At 60.3% G+C, this 19,547-nt stretch overlaps 1 protein-coding gene across 3 annotated transcripts in view; it reads right to left on the minus strand.

The window, feature by feature from the left end:
- Positions 1-3,330, minus strand: part of ARHGAP23 (Rho GTPase activating protein 23) — a 63,336-nt gene extending 60,006 nt beyond the window's left edge. For all 3 annotated transcript variants that reach the window (XM_084862177.1, XM_084862179.1, XM_084862176.1), the window contains exon 1: positions 3,221-3,330. In XM_084862177.1, coding sequence (XP_084718303.1) covers positions 3,221-3,283 — 63 coding nt within the window. In that variant the 5' untranslated portion in view covers positions 3,284-3,330. The remainder of the gene's footprint in view (positions 1-3,220) is intronic.
- Between the last annotated feature and the right edge of the window lie 16,217 nt (positions 3,331-19,547).

The raw sequence follows: 19,547 nt of genomic DNA on the forward strand, positions 1-19,547 counted from the left end.
TCTCTCTCATTGATGTTTCTAACTCTCTCTCCCTCTCCCTTCCTCTCTGTAAAGAATCAATAAAATATATTTTTTTAAAAAGAGAAGACCCCTCTGGTCCTGACCCACACTGACAGCTGATGAACATGCTCCCTCCCCACAGGGCTTTAAACTCGCCCCCGAGTCCAGTCCCAGGGCCACCCCAGCCTACTGTCCCACCGAGGCAGTGGGGAGAAGATGCCTGCCTGGCACGAACTGGCACTGCCCTACTGATGAGCTGGCACCATTTCAAGTGGAACAGGGGGGCCTGGATCTAAAGGCGGGTTGTTGGGAGGGGTGGGGGCACGAGGGGAAAGGCAGAGCCAGCTCCCACAGGCCCTATTCATGGCTCTCTCTGGGGAGGGAGGGAGAGCGGGGTAACTAAGCCCAGGCTTTATCCAAACCCCTGACCAAGCCAATGTCTCACCTTTGAACCAACAGGCCAGGAAAACGCCAATGAACCGAACTGTGACCGAGTGCTCTGGGCTGGCAGGGGGCCCGGGAGTTGGAGGGGTAAACGAGCCGATTCCCCACCCACCAACCATGGACACCTGAGCCCTCGCCACCCTGAGGCCTCTTGCGCCCATCCCTGCCCCGCCTGAAAGAAAAACAACCAAGCTCCAAGAGGCTGCCTTGGGTTGTGTCCAAGATGGACCCGGCTTTGGGGTGCGAATGACACCAGGACAAGGCAGGTCCTGAGTCGAGGAACAGCAGGGGGAGAAGAGGGACTCCGGCCGGATTGCCGGACCCCACCCTGGCTCCGCCACCTGTGAGCGATGTGATTTTGTTCACGCTATAGGCTCTCTGTGCCTCAGTGCCCTCCGCTGTGAAATGGGAATGATGGAGCCCGCACCTCGTGGTTGTGTTGCAAAAATAAAAGAGGCCATTTATATAAACGCTGGCCCAGAGTAACTGCTCCCCATGTCTTAGCTACCAGCTGTACTATTAAGGAAACTCCCCCTCCTTAAAAACACATTTGGGCGGGCACTAATGTATATGCTCATCTGACTATAACTGATCCCCTGTGAACCGTCTGTATTTCTGCACTGGAACCCAGCGCCGTCGGAATCTACCAGAGCCGCTGTGAGGGAGGAGAGCTCCCTGCATGATGCCCCAGGCCGGCCTGGGACCTGCAGCGCGTAAGCCTTTCCCTGGAAGTTCTCCCCAAGAGCTAACTGCAATCCCTCCTGCTGTACCTTACTCCATTCTCCTCCTCTGGACTCTCTTAAGCACACCCACCAGGGGATCCCTCTAAGAATCCCTGAAATGAAGGATGAAGCAATACGTGCCTCTGCCCATTCCTGCACTGCCCTGTTCTGTACCCGCACCCTCCCTCGCCCCCACTCCCATTCACGCCAAAAATGCTGCACCCCAGGAGGACCGGACCGGCCTCCTGCTCCCTTTTCCCATGAGCTCAGGGTCAGCCTGGGGAGGGGGCCCACCGACGACACCCAGGCTGCCCAGACCCAGGGCCTTGTCCCCAGGCCCAGGCCCTCTCTCTTGGACTGGGATCTTCAAAAGCCTGCCCCATTCCCCATGGTGTCCTAAAGCCACCTTCCCGATAGCGCCCTCCTCCAAAAGCTCTCAGACTGGGGAGCCCTAGCTGGTTTGGCTCAGTAGGTAGAGCATCGACCTGTAGACTGAAAGGTTCTGGGTTCCAGTCAAGGGCACATGCCAGTTTGTGGGCTCAATCTCCAGTAGGGGCCATGCAGGAGGCAGTCAATCAATGATTCTCTTTCATCATTGATGTTTCCATCTCCCTCTCCCTTCCTTTCTGAGAGAGAGAGAGAGAGAGAGAGAGAGAGAGAGAGAGAGACTGGAGTGCAGAAACCGGAAACTCCTAGCCCCTTGGGGGGTGGACTCAACCACCATGTGAGCAAGTGGAAGAGGCTGAGGTTGGGGCCTTTGAGTTACGTTTGGAGGTGAGATGACGTCACATCGAATGCCGATGAGCACAGCATCTCAGCGAGAGCGCGGCCCCTTTTGGGAAGGGGCCTGTGGCCCTGGCAGAGGGGAGGACCCCGGGCCAGGCCACAGGAGAAGGTGGGGGTGAGATGGTAGAGGACTGGAGATGAAGCATGTGGTGGTGTGTGTGGGGGGGGGGGTGTGTGTGTAATCCAAGAGACTCAGGCTTAATGACCTCCACCCCCACCCCCTGTCCATCCTGAATTTCAAGTTTGTAATGAGGAGCACTCTGGCTGAGCGGCGGAGGGGGAGTCCGGGGGAAGGGGGCACGCGTCCCTCCAGCTCCGCAGACACACTCAGCAGTCCGGAGTTTGCAAAGCGCTAGACCCCCAGCTCCAACTCTGGGAGGCGCACCCCCACTTCCTCCGGCCCCGTCAACAGCGGAGGAGGCCTCAGCCCAGACCCTGACCCCAACCTAGACCCCCAGGGAACTTCTTTTCCCCGCGGGGGCCGCCTGGCCTGACAGTCCAGCCCTGGAGCTGGGGAAGGGGAGGAGGGCCTGTCCGGAGCTCTGGGACCGGGCGGCCGGGCTCAGCCGCGGGGGCTGGACCGGCCCCTCCCGGCCTCCGCAGCTGGCGGATGAAAGGACCCGAGCAGAGCGGCCGGCGCTGGGTAACCGGCCCCGCGGGGACCCACCCACAGCCGGTCCGGGGGGCGCCGGGAGCAGCCGCGCCCGCGGCCCGGGGTCCCGAACCCGGGTCTCCTCCCCGGGGCCCCGGGGGGCGAGTGCGGCGCGGGAGGGGGCGTCCGGCCGCCGCGACCAGGCGTCCCGCTCCGGGAACTCCCCCCCCCCCTCCTCCAGCTGCGCCGGGGCCTCGCCAACGGAAAACGAAAACTCGGCGGAGGAAGCGGCGGCGGCGCCCCGCCTGGGAAACCGGACAAAAGGCGCGGGCCGCCCGCCCCCTGGCCCGCCGCCGGGGTCCGGGCACCGCCGCCCCGCCCGTGCCCCCTGCCCCCTGCCCCCTGCCCTGGCAGCCCCGGAGCCCGGCCCCGGCCTACCGTCCCCTTCCCGACCTCCTGCCCGGGCAACTCTGTCCAGCCCCCCGGTCCCCCTGCCGCGTCCCCCCCTTCCCTCCCCCCGTCCCGGTCCCCCGCCGGCCGTGCCCGCCGTGCCCGCGCCCCGCGCCCCGCGCCCCGCGCCCGGGTTGTGCCCGCCGAGCAGGGGCGCCGCGCCCCGGGCCCCCCGCCAGCGCCCGGCAGCCCCCGGGCCACCCCCCGCCCCGGCCCCGCGCCTCACCTGGGGGGGCCGGGGCTCCGGGCGCGGCGGGATCCCGACCAGGCAGAAGGCGACTCCATTCATCGGGCGGCAGCGGCGGCTCTGCGGCCCGGCCGCTGTGGGGGGCGCGCGGCCGGGACCCGGGGGCGGGGCCGCTCTGAGCCCCGCCCCCGCCCCCCCCACCAGCTCCCGACGGGGCGCACGCGCCGCCTCCCGCGGGGCGCCGGGGGCAGCGGGGCTGGATGGAGGGCAGAGCACGGCCTGGGCCCCAGAGGTGGTCCCGGGGAGACCGTCCGGGCCAGCCCTCCCGGGGACCGGCCCAAACAGACGGCGATCCGGGCCGGCCCGGGAGAGAGGCCCAGGGCACAAACTGGCCGGCGGAGCGGGAGTGAGGGAGGCAGGAAGGGAAAGGGAGGTAGAGAGAGACGCAGCTGGACAGAGGCAGAGACAGAGACACAGAAAGCGTGAGCGAGGCCAGGAAAGTCGGAGACGGCGATGGAAGACTTGGGACAGAGGAGAGGGAAAGACAGAAAGAAGCTTAGGGAACGTTCCATCCTGAGACTCAAGGAAGCGGAGACCAGGGCAGAGACGGTGATGCCCAAGTGGGCGAGGGTTTGGGAGGAGGGGGACCTGCTCCCCTCAGCTGAACACCCCCCTCCCAAGGCCGAGTCTGGGCCCAGGCCCTTCCCGAGGCCGGAACGGAGGCTGGAGGAGAGAGGCTGCCAGGCGCCCCAGCCCTCTGGGCGCCCACCCAGCCGGCCGGTGGCTCAGGCCTCCCGGCCGCTCAGAGGCCTTCCCCACAGCAGGCCGCAGTGAGAGCCAGACCCCTCGGGCCTCCAGGCACAAGCAGCCCTGCTTCACTCTGAGCTGGGCCCAAAGAGCCAGTCCCTCACCTTTCTGTCCCCAAGCAGACCCTCTGGCCGGGCCGGGAGGCTCAGTCCCTCGGTCCCTCATTTCTGAGGGGCAGTGTTCTCTGCTATCTAACCTCCTTCCTACCTCCCCTTTCCTACAGCCCATGCCTACCTCTCTCCCAAGCCTTCTTGCCGTTTGCAGATTATGGAGAAAGGAAGGGAGAGGCCACAGGCAAGCAGGAGTGTGATGTGGATAAGGCAGGCCAGGGAAGCGGGAAGGCCGACTCTGTATCCTTTGGAATCACCCACTCCTTCTGGGGCAAGACCTCATACAACTGCCACCCGGACTCCTGAGAGCCGGCCAGGCCCAAGCCCCCGCCCCCTCACCTCTGACAGGGGTCATGGCCATCCCGACTCCTGTGACCCTGAGGACGGAGATACTGACTTGCTTTTAAATCTTATGTTTCATTAAATTTATGTTAAATCCCCTGGAAGTCGATGGAATTGGTGCTCTTGTAATGACAGAGGGGCAGAAATGACGCCTCTTCTTTCCCCACCCCTCTTCATCAAGGTCATGTGCAGCCAGAATTATCCTCCCCTCTCCTGAGAGTCCTTCCTACTATCTACCCGGGTTTCCCCGAAAATAAGACATCCTCCGAAAATAAGACCTACTTACAGGTTTCCTTCTGAGTGAAATATAAGGCATCCCCCCGAAAATAAGGCCCCCCTAGGCTAAACATGAGAGATTTGGTCCACTGATTCTGAAAGAAATGGAGTCACAAGAAATTCACCAGGAAATTCAGGAATTGGATTGTTATGATGATGTTCCAGAAGATGATGACATGATTGTCATTGAATAAATGAGTACATTCTTGACACTGTAGGATTCACAGTTTGTCTGGTTTGTGTTGACAACTACCGTACTATCGTACCGTGTACAGGTAATAAATTTCCTTTATTTTCATTTAACAATATATGTGTACCGTATTCTTCTTCATGGAAAAATAAGACATCCCCTGAAAATAAGTCCTAGCGCATCTTTGGGAGCAAAAATTAATATAAGACACTGTCTTATTTTCAGGGAAACAGGGTAACTGTGATCCATCACACTATTTTTATTTATTATTATTATTATTATTATTATTATTATTATTTTGCTTCATCTTCAACCGGGTTCCTGTTTCTGATTCTTTCTGCCTCGTAGCTCCAGTGGTCCAAAGCTTACTGCCACCCTGGCTGAGGGGTCCTTTCCTCTCAAAACACATGGGTGTCTGTAAGGGGGGGATCCCTGGCATCGGAGATGCAGACTGAGCGGAGGCTGTGGGGGAGGAGAGGAGAGCGATGGTCCCTGGGGTGCCCCGGCTCACTTTTTCCAGAGCCGATACCCTCAGACACTGCAGGAGGCGGGAGAGGAAATGAGCTCACACTGGCCGGCAGGCGGTTTCTCCCTCCACAATGCAAGGCACTCACCTCCCCCACTTCCCAGAAAGCCTGCTCTGCCCCCACCCTGCTGCCCTTCCCACCTCTTCCTGCACCTTGACCCGCACCCCCATCCTGTCCCGGCCCTCCCCCGTCCACCTTCTCTAGGACCTCTTCCTCCCATCCCCCCCCCCGCCCCCCGGCTCCCGGTCCCTGACTCCCGCACCCCACTCCCTGCATCCCACCATCCACCCCCAAAGCCACCCTCTTCCCCGCACACTCTCCTCCTGGGGTTTCAGGCAGGAAAGCCCAGGATCTTCCCTTTACTCCTCCTAAACTCCCCTCCCAGTCCGGTCACCTTTCTCCATTCACACATGTGTGTGAGGAGCTGACACAGGAGGAAATGGGGGGTGGGGTGGCCCCTTGGGGATCTAGAGACAAGCCTTGCTCCTCCCCGTGAGGGGCTGGGTCTCACCACCCCCCCCTGACTCCAGGGTGAGACCCCAGAAGAGGAGGAGGCGAGGCTGGAGGAGCAGAGGAAGGATCCCAGAAGGAGGTGGCCTTGCGTTGTTACGGGCTCCTGGATGGGGTGTGGGCGGGATGGGAATGGGGGGAGCACTCCAGGGAGGACTATCGTGGACAAAGGCAGGGAAGCAGGAGGGTGTGGACTAGGGTGTGGGTGTGGCCGGAGCCAAGCAGAGGGTGTGTGGACAGGAAGCGTGGAGGGATGAGGAAGGAAACACCGGTGGGATATGACCCTGGAGTGACTGGGCCTGAGGCACTCAGACTTTAGCCCGGCCTGGAGCAGGGATTCAAGAGAAGATGTGCCATGTTTGTGGCTTGATGTTGGGGGTAGGTTGGAGGTGGGGCGGGATGGGGGGTTGGGAGGTGGGAGCTGCCAGGAGGTGGGGCATCGCACCAGAGCATGGAGCAATAAACATCAGAGGCCCTGGGACTGGGTGACCAACTGGGTGGTGGAGGAAGGAAATAGAAGAGTCTAGAACAACCCCAAAGTTTCTGTTTCAAGACTTCTCAGGGAGAGGAGGCATGGCCTATGCCAGTGGTCGGCAAACTCATTAGTTAACAGAACCAAATATCAACAGTACAACGATTGAAATTTCTTTTGAGAGCCACATTTTTTAAACTTAAACTTCTTCTAACACCACTTCTTCAAAACAGACTCGCCCAGGCCGTGGTATTCTGTGGAAGAGCCACACTCAAGGGGCCAAAGAGCCGCATGTGGCTCACGAGCTGCAGTTTGCCGACCACAGCCCTATGCTAACTCTTCTGTATGCATTATTCAAATTTAGCCCTACAAAGGGGCTGTGAAATAGATATTATAATCCTCATTTTATGGATAAGGAAACTGAGGCCCAGAGAGCTCGAATATCTTACCCAAGACCACTTGGGATTTGAACCCAGGCATTCGGGCTCCAGAGTCCACAGACTTAACCCTAAGACTGTGTGGCGAAGTGGTTGGCAGCTTAAACCCTGCATGCATCTCCCTGAAGGGAGGCCTGTGTGGGAGACACGGCTCTGAGTCACTGGCAGACCAGGAGTGCGGTTCAGATTTCCCCGGGACAAAGCAGAGAGGAGACCAGACGTGGGGCAGGACCCTAGGAGCACCCACCCTTCGTGGCAGTAAGGGAGGAAGAGGCGGCCAGGAAGCCTGAGCAGCCGGAGGAAGTGGCACGGTGTTGGGCAGAGAGGGCGCTCAGGGTGCGGTGGGGGCAGCAGCCAGGTGGTGCTGTGAGGGAGAGCTTCAGGGGTGAGGTCATGAAATCCTACCTGCTAAGAGAACGCACAGGAAAGGGTGGGAGGGAGGAGGGGGTGGCACAGGTGAGCCATGGGTGGGCACGTTTCCATGTGGGTACTGGAGACTGGAGCAGGCACTTGAGAGACAGCCTGAGGGGGTGATGGATGGAGAGGAGGGAAGAGAACCTACACATCTTGCCAGGGCCAGGCCGGGCTGGAAGGGCAGCAGGGGGGAAGGTCAGGGAGTCCCCAGAGCAGACCACCCAGGGTCAGGACCAGGCTTGGCCCAGGAGCCAGCAAGGTGCTATATGGTGTCCTCGAGGAGCACTGAGCCCCAAGACCTGGGGTCAGGCCCCCATCCTGCCCGCCTGGCAGCTGTAAGTCTTTGAAGAAAAGAACTTCCTCTGGACCTCGGATTCCCGCTCTGTAAGACCGAGGCCTTTTCCGCCTGCCTGCAATCTGATAGGGGTTCGAAGCAAGCTCTGAGCTGAAAAGGAAGAGCAATGCGGAGAGGCAGGTGACAGGACAGGTGGCCGTAAACCTGGCCACAGCGCTTGGCCCTTCCACGGGAGGTAAAAGAGCACCCCCTTGTGGAGAAGGGCAAGAAGGCAGGACTAACGGGGAATGCTTGTGTCTCCGGCTTTCAGCCACCCAGTCTCTGCGTGTCCCCCCAAAGCAGCCCAGCCTCACCTAGATGTTCCTCTCCAAAGCAAGGGGCGGCTCAGTTCATTCAAGTAAACAAAACATTTGCCCTCGCCAGTGTGGCTCAATGGATAGAGTGTCAGCCCATGGACTGGAGCAGGGGTCTTCAAACTACGGCCCGCGGGCCACATGCGGCCCGCAGAGGAGTCTGATCCGGCCTGCCAGGTTTTTTGGGCAGTGAGCGCAGCCGAGGTGTTACAGTAGGAATTAGTAGTTCATATAGTCCGGCCCTCCAGCTCTCTGAGGGACCGTGATCTGGCCCCCACTTTAAAAAGTTTGAGGACCCCTGGACTGGAGGGTCCCAGATTCGATTCTGGTCAGGGCAGCTGCCTCAGTTGCAGGTTCCCTAAGCCCTGGTTGGGATGCATGTAGGAGCAACCAATCGATGTGTCTCTCTCATGATGCTGTTTCTCTCTGTCTCTCCCTCTCCCTTCCACTCTGTCTAAAAATAAGTGGGAAAATATCCTCAGGTGAGGATCAACAACAACAGCATTTGTCGAGCATTGACTGTATGCAAATGGCTGTGGGGTGGTGGGCACAGCTCACTGAACCGTGGACCTGCCTCCCTGCAAGGAGCTCGGATTCCAGGAAAGGGCAGCAGACACAGAAAACAGTGGCCGGGACGATGGTGTGAGGGTGGTCTGAGCAGAGCCTCGTTCAAAACAAGCGGGAGCCCTAAGCGGTTTGGCTCAGTGGATAGAGCGTCGGTCTGTGGACTGAAAGGTCCCAGGTTCGATTCCGGTCAAGGGCATATACCTGGGTTGTGGGCACATCCCCAGTAGGGGGTGTGCAGGAAGCAGCTGATCGATGTTTCTCTTTCATCGATGTTTCTAACTCTGTATCCCTCTCCCTTCCCACTTGGTAAAAAATCAATAAAATATATATATATTTAAAAACAAAACAACCAGCGGGAGCCTCCATACTGAGAGGGTTGGGGGGCAGTGTTTGACCTAGACCATGAAGGCTCTCAACTGGCAAGTGGCAGAGGAAGGAGGCCTGAAGACTGAGAGGTGGGGGGGGGGGGGTGGCGCGGGGGGACCCAGGCTCTGGAAGAAGCTCCAGGCCTCCCAGAGCGAACCTCACTGGGCACCTGTGATGGCATAGGGTGTGGCCAGTCCCCACCCTCATCCCTGCTTCCAGCTCCCTGAGGAATGTGGGTCAGCAGAAACCCACCGCAAAACCCCCCAGGCTGGGACCAAGGTGCACTGGCTACCGGCCAAGGAATGGGGACCCCAGCCCAGCGGCCTCCGGACAGCTGGCTGGGGTGGGAGCCACAGGCTTCGGCTCCTCTGGGCTGGCACAGGGCAGGCCAGCCACCCACCCGGAGAAGCCTGGGTCAGGGCAGATGCCCCGGCCCTGCCACTGTCACCTGGCAGCCCCTCAGGGGCACCCTGTCGGGGACCCTGTGTCATTGGGGGGGTCAGGGAGACGTGGCTGTGGCCGGGGTCTCAGCCCTGCAGCCGCCTGGCCATGGGAGAGCCGGGGGCTGGAATGTGTGGGAGGGAGTGTGGGAGGGTGACAGATGACGTATAAGGACCATGACCTCACCTCGCAGGAGCTTGAAAACTCCGAGGTGGAGGGGAGAGGCATTGAAATGTGTTGAGTACCTGCCAGGTGCCGAGCTCTTTACAAACAGGAGTTCACGTGCTGCCCCTGACAGCTCCCGGGAGCTCCTGTTTGTCCCGTTCCCTAAAGGCAGGGCCGGGTCCGGGGGAGAAGCAGCGTGCTCACGCCTCCTGCTGAGCTCTTCCTCCTTCTGCTGGCATGCCCTCCCTCCACCAAGCAAGGCCAGGTGCCCCCTCCGGCTCCAAGATGCTAAATTCCATGGTTCTGTGTGAGGGCTTTTTCCTTCGTCCAGCAAATGACCTCCGACCCTGCTTTCTACACTTCCCCGGACCCTGCCTCGCCCCCTCCTGGCGCCTGCACACCCCTGCACACGGGACAGGCCTGCTCACGCCTCTCCATAGTGGGGCCGGTGGAGAAAGGAGGAGGGGAGGGGAGAGGAGGGAAATGGAGAGGAGGGAAATGGCGAGGAAGGAAAGGGAAGGAGAAGGGACAGGAATAGAGGGGAGGGGTGAGAGGAGGAGGGGAAGGGGGGCCCCCACCTCCCCCAGGAAGCTCTGGAAATCCCCGACAGCTGCTCCCCTCGCCTCTGTCTGGCCCGGAGCCAGCCCTGGGGGTGAGTGAGAGGCGTGAGGAGGAGAGGACAGAGAGGCAGGGCACTGACCACGGGGCGGGGGGGGGGGGCCCAAGCCCACATCCACCCCACACACCCCACAGGGCAATTCCAGCCCCTGTGCGAGATTCCAGGCATGCTCCCCTTTAAGGCAACCCCACATGCCAAAGTCCGCACATACCACACAGACGCATCAGGGCGGCTCTGCACTATAAAAGGATTCTTTGCTTGACAAGAAGGCTCAGCACATGGGAAACTTAAAATAGGCGCTTCCCCAGTGCTGGGGAGCAGCTCTGGTTTCAGAAGCTCCCCACACGCTCTCCGCTTCTGGCACATCAAGAGAGAGAGAGAGAGAGAGAGAGAGAGAGAGAGAGAGAGAGAGAGAAAGAGAGAGCGCGCTGGCAATGCCGTTGGGGCTGGCGGGGCTGGGGCTGCCTAAGGCACTGGCATCAGCCTGGGCACCTCCGTGGTGGTGCTGTGCCGATCAGCAGAATCCCCCTTGGGTGGAGGGCCGGGCCGGCCGCTGTGCTCCCCATGGAGGGGCCCTGGGACGCCTGGCAGGACCCTGGGAGCCGCCGCTCAGCAGGGGCCTCACAGCACCCAGAGAGGGCAGAGCGGGAGCCCAAGGCCCTGACCCTCCAGCCCGCTCTCCCCTCCCCTCCATGATGCCGGGGAACAGGGGAGATGGACTCTGTCCGCCAAAAGGGGGAGCAGCTGACCCCAGAGGAAGTACAGAAGGTTGAGGGAGGTGACCTGGGACTGCTCTGACCCAGTGAGACGCGGTCAGGGTGATGGAGGCAGGAGGTACTGGTGGGCCCCAGCCCCCCTTCTGTTATGGAGGCGGATTTCACATCCTATTAAATTAACTCTTTTACGTGGAGCCTTTGGGCAGCATGGAGTAGCTCCCTCCCCTCCAATACTGTTTGAGCTCTGAGTGGAGCTGAGGATGGAGTCAGTCACGACAGCAGCAGATCATGGTGAGTCCCTTCCCCCGGCCAGGCCTGGCGCTCCTGGAGCTGCCACTGGCCATTACATTAACAACCGAGATGCCAAGCAGGCCCGGAGACCAGGCCAGCCCCGGAGACAGGCCCACCCAACCTCACCGGGAACCCCAAGCAGATGTCCAGGCCACGTCATCCTCCCTCCCAGGGCCCCTCTCCGATGCACAACTTAGGATCAGCCTGCCCTGGCTCCCCCTCCCCCCTCCCCTCTCCCTCCTCCCACCTCATGCCCCTTCTCACCCATCACAGACAGCCCAGGAGCCCCGCTCTCTGCCCAGAGGCAGGGGGCCGGCCCAGTCTAAAGCGGGTGGAGGGGTTTCAGAGCCCAGGCCCCAGGCCACTGCTGCAGGCAGACAGCCCCCAAGGGCCTGAGAGTGTGCCCAAGCCCGGCTCTCCCAGGCGGTCCCTCGGGGGAACAGAAAACACCGCACTCCAGGCCCCACCCAGGCTTTGGGCACAGCGTGGGGGTCAGGAGGGAAGCGAGGCAGCCCCAGCAGCCCCTCCAAACGGAACTGGGGCTGCAGGTCAGTCAGGACAGAGCCCGCTCACCCGGGTCTGCAGGGCGGGCTGGAAGCTCTGACCTGCCCCGTTCTGATGGAGCCTGTGTGAGAAGAACGGGGTGCAGGGCTGTTTAGGGGAGGGCATAGAGAGAGGCTGCCCAGCCCACCCAGCCCACCTCCTCGCTGCCAAGAAGGACCAGCAGCGGCCGCTGTGATTGGGAGAGGAGGGGAGCCGGGCTGAGGGCCCTGGTGTGAAGGGGGCAGAGGAGGCAGCGTATCTTGGGGTCCCCCAGGGTGGTAGCTGTGTGCCTGGGAGAGCCACCCCGCCTCCTGTCACCCCTCCCTTCTGCAGAGCCCGCAGCCCCTGGGGCCCAGGACCCACGCGGGGCTGGGACCCTGGGAGTGGGGAGGGGGCTTCCTTATGGGGGGGGGGTGAGGAGAGGCAGGGGTGCTCCCTCCGGCACATCGTGTGTGTGTGTGTGTGTGTGTGTGTGTGTGTGTGTGTGTGTCTATACACACCAAGCCAGCCCCGTTCCTCCCGCAGAGCCTCGCTCCGCCCGCCCGGGGTCCCCACCCCTCCCGCGGCGGCTGCGATGCTCCCTGGGCGCGCTCACCCCACCGTGTCCTTCGGCGCCCCAACCCCTGCTCCCTCCTTCCTCCTCCCCCCCCCCCGCGCCCCTCACCTGCTCCCCGCGCCCCTCACCTGCTCCCCGCGCCCCTCACCAGCTCCCCCCGCGCCCCTCACCTGCTCCCCGCGCCCCTCACCTGCTCCCCGCGCCCCTCACCAGCTCCCCCCGCGCCCCTCACCTGCTCCCCGCGCCCCTCACCTGCTCCCCGCGCCCCTCACCTGCTCCCCGCGCCCCTCACCTGCTCCATGCCGCCAGCTATGCCGATCGCGCGGCGCCGGCCCCGGGGGGCGCGGGGGGCGGCGGCCCCTCCATGCGCCAGGGCCCGCGGCACCTCCGAGCCGGAGCCCGAGCAGCCGGGGTGTCAGCGCCCGGACCCCCGCCCGCCGCCCGCAGGCTCCGCCCCCGGCCTCCCGCGGCCTCCACACGCGGCGGGGGCACCGCTCACATGCGCGCGCGCACCCTCCATCACACGCACACACAATGCACACACACACTCACTCACAGGCACACACAATGCACACACACACTCACACCCACACACAATGCACACACACACACTCACTCTCAGGCACACACACACTCCTCCACATTCAAGGCTCATCCCTGCCAGCACCCCCAGTTGTGCCTGTCTGGGGGCGCTGTTATCCTAGAGGAGGCACCTTGCACGGGAAGCCCCCCTCCTGGCTCCTGAGGCTTATGGGAATCAGAGGGCCCCGCCCCCATGGAACCGGGGCCACAGGGGGCTGCCCAGGTCACACAGCGGCTTCAGGACAGAGCTGACCCCATGCGGCCCGGGACACCGGCTCCCAGGCGGATGCCCACCTCAGGGGCTGCCTGAGCACCGGCCAGAGACACCCACAGGGCCTGGCACACCGGGAGGCACCACGTGGCCCCCTGCAGGGTGAGTGGGGATCCGACCCTGTGGCCCTGTAAGGAAGGACCCGGTGGGGAGGGGCCACCCCCTGTGGCCAACGTCCAGCCTCTGGCCACATGTGCAGCGAGGCCCCGGGCTGGTGTGGGGACAGCACGGAGATTCCTGCCGCCCACCCACATGTGCATGCCCCGGGCATGTGCCCAGCAGGACGGTGACCTGTTTGTCCGCCACCAGAGAAGGGTCATCTGAAGCCCCGATGCCATCTGAGAGCCTTGTGGGCTGTGAACCCACCCACCCTGGGGGAGGGCAGGCAGGTGGCCTCCTCCTCGCAGCCCCCACCCCTTCAGGCCTGGCTGCGGACTGCCCACTGGTCCTCCGTCCTGCCCCTGACAGGGCCTGGCCAAACGGAGGGGGGCATCACATGAGCAGGCATGTGAGAGGCGGGCATGCTGCCCAGGGCAGCAGGGTGGAGTCCCGAGTGGACAGGGGTGGGAATTCACCTGCCCCAAGGCAGGCGGTGGGGTGTGGGCATCAGTGCTCAGGGGCTGACTGCCCAACCCCTCTAGGCTGGTGCCCCGGCTGGCATGAAGGGGGTGTCACCACTTCTCGCTGTGCCCTGGCCTCTTCCTGAGGCACCAGAGGACGAGGGGGCAGGGGGCAGGAAGCTGAGATGGGAGTGAAGATCCTCAGTGGCCCGGACAAAGGGGGCTTTATCGGCTGGGCGTGGGGGGCGTGCTGGGGGCAGGGAGGCAGGAATGCCGGCTGGGGAGGCCCTGAGCTCCCGGGCAGCTCAGTCTGGGGCTGAGATTGGACCCTCCTTCCCCCCCTCCCCCCATGCTCTGGCCCTTTGGGATATTGGCTGCTTTGCTCCTGGGACTGCAGCCAGGAGGCCTGGCAGCCCTGCACCCCGGCCACCCCTCCTCTCAGGCATCTGGTGGGCACTGCCCACGCACTCTGAGCCTTCCCAGCCCGGCAAGCTGCAGCTCCTCCTGGCTTCCCTGCCATGCCCTCGGCAGCCCCGTGGCCCCCGTCTGTTACCCAAGTGAATGACCCGCTGGCTGCCTGGGGCGGGGAGGGACAGACTTGGGTGGGGTCATAAGGCTAAAGGGTCAATGGGGCCCTTTGTCCCTTCAGCCGGAGCCGGAGTCAGTCTCGGGCTAGAGAGACAAGGAGGCATGTCGGCCAGCAAGCGTGCCCTTCGTGGTGGAAGGCAGGCTCTGTGCTTCCCTCTGCTTCCCTCTGGGTTTCTTTCAGAGCTGAGCAGCCACCGGGAAAAGGAAAGGAGGAGGAGGTGGCCTGGGTGGCAGCCGCTGCCCGCCAGTGCTGGGTTCTGAAACAGCTCCTAAGGCCTGGAGTTGAGCTTTGCAAGGCTGAGAATTGTCCGTCCCCAAAGATGCTGAGCTTCCCTGAGGACTAGACTACTGCCAGCCAGAGTCATGGTGGCTGGACTGCCAAACCCCAAGCTGGCTTGTCAGCACACCCCGGTCTGCAGGGACATCACCAGCAGAGTCCCTGTGAACGGGAGAGGCCGGCTGCACTGCCCCAGCCTGCAGGGTCTGCATGTGCAACCCCCCCTCTCCCCCACCCCGTCTTCCCTGGCTGCCTGGACCCCCCCCCCCCAAAAGCGCCTGATCTTTGTCTTTTCTTTCTACACCCACCTGGGCTGGAGCCATCAGCAAGAGCCTTACCTCAGAGGGACAGCAGTGGGGAGGGGAGGTGGAGGCAGGGCGCAGGCCAGGCCATTTGATAGGTATCTTATTTCATTTCCTCCATAAAATTAAAAGAGGACAGTCTTGTCTCGTGATGAGTATCTTTAGGCAAAAACCACCTTTTAGGGGGGAAAAAAAAGAAGAAAAAAAAAGTGGGGCAGCAGGGTAGTACAGCATTGAGGTCATGCCGGAGGGAGACAGGCCAAGATTCAAAACAGATGCGTGCCAGCTTCCTCACCCAGAGACCAGGACTGATCACAGCACAGCCGCTCGGGGCTGATGCCAGATGAAATGAGGTGTGAATATCAAATGCCTGGTCCTCTGACCGAGCACATACGTACACATTAGAAGTACTTTCTACAGAAAGCTGAATTGATTCACCTTATGCTGATTGTTATTAGCTTTTGTTTAGCAGGTGATCATTTCTGACCTTGTCCCTATACCTTGGGGGCCATACCCTGCCTACAACCAGGTGTTCCTTTGGGGGAAGCACCTGCCCTCAACTGAGTGGGGAACAGAGATGGGGAGCGGGTTCCAGCCTGTGCTGATCCCAGCCCCCAGCCTCCTTCCCTCTGCCTCTGCAGCTGGAGCCCCCGGGGCTCCCTGGGAGCAGGCGAAGGTGGGGAGGGAGCTGCCAGCCTCAGGGTAAGGCAGACGGTGCCAGGGGTGCCGTGGGCCTGAGCAGGGAGGAAGGAGGAGGAGTGCCCAGGAGGGATGGAAGGGGGTGAGAGGGAAGGAGGGTGGCGGGCACCAGGCCTCACTCCTCCACCTGCTGCTCTGCAAACAAAGCCGAGCATGATGCAATCCTGGCTGCTGCAGCTGCGGCTGAAGGCATGGAGGCAGAGTGGGTGTCCAGGGTGAGGAGGGCAGTGGGCACAGGGCAGACACGAGGGGCCTGGCCCTAAATTCCCAGCCCAATATGCGGCTCCTTCACGTGGGTCCTGGCCTACTCCTGAAGCCCCTCCCCAGGCTCAGACCCCCTCCCCGAAAAGTCCCAGCTGGAGTGGACATGATGCAACCAAGACATCATCCCAGCAGCCTCCTCGGGGATGGCGATGATGAGAGACCCAGACACCGAGCTGCCTCAGGGGCCCCAGCTGGGCCCGTCGGCAGCAGACCTGGGGTTGGCGCTCTGTCCCTCCTTCCTCTCATCCTGATATGAAGAGCAAAATCCTCTGCAGACGGTGGGAGGGGAAGACTCGGACAACCCTAACCCAGGGCCTGCACAGAACAGTGCCTATCTATAGAATTACCTACAACCCAAGGCAGACGCTGAGACAGGCCTGGAGCCCCAGTGCCAGGAGGCCCTGGCATCCCCCTGGGCAAGAATGCCATTAGCAGTCATCAAGCCCATGCGGTGATCAGCAGCACGTGGCTGGTCTAGGGGTCTTTTTAAGGGTGAGGGTGGCCTCCAACAGCCCCTGGGGTGTCTGCCTGGGAGGGTCCCCACTCCGCCTGGGAGCCGAGAACCAAGGCTTCCCCTGCCCCTCCACCAGGGGGAGGGGACACGTCCCACACACCAGCGCCACTGGAGGATGTGTCCCGGGCCAGCGTCTCCCGAGGGCCAGGGCATTGAAGGGGGTCCGCAGAAGAGGAAGGAGAGACTGTGTTCAGGAATACATGTAAGCCCAGCCTCAACCCATCACCACCAGACCTGAGGACAGCTGGGTGGCCTATCCCAGAGGAGACCACTAGGTGGCAGGAAAAGCCCAACAATTCATCCAGTCCCACTGGCTCCCACCGCCACCCCTCAGCCCTCCTCCCCGCAACCTCTCCTTCCTCCTCCCTCGTCCCTCCAGCCCGCCCCTCTCTGCAGCCTGAAAGGCTTGAAGTCTTTTCATTTTCCCTCTGCCTTTGGGAAGGCGAGAAGCTTCCAGTTCTCCTCAAAACGCTGCTAATGATGGTGATAAGCAGTGCCTGTGGCTATTCGTTGTGCAGAAGAACGGACAGGCATTTCACATGCATTATCCCCTTTAGTCGCACAGGAGGTAAATAAAAATGCTCTCCCTCTTTGCAAGAGGAAACAGACCGAGGAGGCATTAAGAGAGTGCCCAGGATCACATGACTTGCAAGGGGTGGAGCCGGCACTCAAACCCAGGTCTGCAGATGACGGGAGGGGTCTTCCCCAGGAGTGTTAACGGTAGGTTGGGGTGGGCAGGAGGCACAGGACCCATCAGATGTATCTGAGAAGTTGTCCACCCTCTTTACCACCTCCTCCCCCACCCCTTCCTTGAGATTCTAGGAAGGAGATTCTAGGGGAGACTGTGAGATTGTGCAAGTGACAATCAGGCCCACAAAACCGCTGTCCTGGCTGAGACCACTGCACCCCGCCCCGCTGCCTCTCCTCCAGACTCCACGTGCCATTCTGGGTTCTCCCTCACCACTATCGCCTCCGATGGAATTCCTATTCCACACTCACAGGGCCCTCCCCACTGCCACCTCCCATCCTGTCTTTGACCTACGCCATCGTATCCAGCGAACACGGGGCATTTCTTGGGGTGCTGGCCCAGTGCTGGGTTGTGGGGTAGGAGGCAGAGCAGATGATGAACAAGACCCAGAGTCCAGCCCAGCCAGTGTGGCTCAGTAATTGAGTGTCGACCCATCAACCAAGAGGTACCTGGTTCAATTCCTGGTCAGGACACATGCCTGTGTGCTCAGTCACCAGTAGAGGGAGTGCAGGAGACAGCCATTTGATGTTTCTCGTTGATTTTTCTTTTTCTTTAAATATATTTTTATTGATTTCAGAGAGTGGGGGAGAGATAGAAATATCAATGATGAGAGAGAATCATTGATCGACTGCCTCCTGCACACCCCTATTGGGGATCAAGCCTGCAACCTGGGAATGGGCCCTTGATTGGAATCAAACCCCAGACCCTTCAGTCCACAGGCCAAACCAGCTAGGGCTCATTGACTTTTCTCTCTCTTCCCTTCTCCCTCCCCTTCTTCTCACTTTAAAAATCAGTAAAAGCATTTAAAAAAAAAAAAAAAAAAAAAAAAAGACCCAGAGCTCACTCTCCAGCTGTGTAAGAGTTTAACATGTCTAAAGCTGGGCCTGCAGTCACTTCTACATATGGTGTCCCATTCAGACATATGTTCATATCCAGGAGAAAAGGGTGTCTGTCTCTGTTGCAGTTTTCTTCACCGACACCAGGGCATGGGGGAGGGTGGCAGCTGCAGGGGAGGGGCGCCAGGAGATGACACCCAATGCACAGAGAGTCCCTGAAATCTTCTTTAACTCTATCAATCCCTTATAAGATAGTGGCGCCAGATGCTCCTGTCCATCCAAGCCTGCCAAACCCGTCCCAAGCTCAGTCATTATTTCTCACCCTTATTTTTCCTCTCCCGGGATGAACCCAGCTAGCTTCTTCTGCTCCCCTGCCTGTCCCCCCAGCCCTCGGTCTGCAGAATAAAGGCCCAGAAACAAAGCAAAGAACAAAGGCTCCCCCGTCCCCCCTTGATACCCCAAGGAATGAGATGAGAAGCCCAGGATCTGGAGAAGGGCGGGTTTCCAGTGCAACTTCTGGTCACTGGACCCTACACCAGCAGTACCTTCCACCCCGAGGGCAGCTCTGCCATTCTCTCTGATGCCATTGGCACCAAGAAGCAATGGTTCACAGTCCACACCCCAGGTTTGGAATAATTTGAGTTTACAGCTGTGTCACACAGTCCACACTTTGACTCCCAACCACTGGAACTTCAATCCCTTGGAAAAATTCTGAAGACCGCCGAAACCGGTTTGGCTCAGTGAATAGAGCATCAGCCTGCGGACTGAAGGGTCCCATGTTTGATACCGGTCAAGGGCATGTACGTTGGTTGTGGGAACATCCCCAGTGGGGGGTGTGCATGAGGCAGCTGATCGATGATTCTCTCTCATTGATGTTTCTAACTCTCTATCCCTCTCTCTTCCTCTCTGTAAAAAATCAATAAAATATATATTTTTTAAAATCTTGGAAAAAAATTCTGAAGACTGACATTTAGTGGCCACCCCTTCCCCCCATACAATCCAGCTGTCCTGTGTGAAAGGTGAAAATCCAGGTTCAAGGCTGGCTGATGAGAAACCCAGGAAAACAAACAGCACCCCCTCACATTCCTTCAACCACCTTGGCACATCTATTTAACTGTGCCGGGCCTGGGGGCAAGGAGAAAGCGGAACAGGACATGGGCTCTATCCCTCACAGTGGAGCGAGCAGGAAGTCACATGAACTATATATAATGATATATAATATATTATATATATATATATATATATATATATATATGTATAATTTATTTTATTTTTTTTCAGAAAGGGAGAGGGAGAGAAACATCAATGAGAATCAGGAGCCACGTGGCACAAACAGGCACGGGAATCATTATGCACAAGCTGCTCACACTGGGAGAGGCTGCACGCCCCCCACTGACGAATGAGCTTGCAACCCAGGCATGTATCCTGACCTGGAATTGAATTGTGACCTGGTTCATAGATGCTCAACCATTGAGCCGTGCCAGCTGGGCATGGCTTAACCAGAGGAAAGAGCATGTGTTGGGCTGGGAGTGACTGGTAGAAATCCCAGAGGCGGCCTTGGAGCAGAACCTTGAAGAATGAGCAGAATATCTGCAGGTGAGTGACAGGTGCAGGTCCTCCAGGCAGAGGGATGGCAGGAAGAAGGGGTGGCCATAATCTGAGAACTTCGGTCACACATTGTGACCAGAGTGCAGCTCGTGTGGCAGGAGAGGAGAAACAGCCTGGAAT

The sequence above is a fragment of the Pipistrellus hanaki genome, assembly GCF_964339955.1.
Source record: "Pipistrellus hanaki genome assembly, chromosome: 16".
NCBI lineage: Eukaryota > Metazoa > Chordata > Mammalia > Chiroptera > Vespertilionidae > Pipistrellus > Pipistrellus hanaki.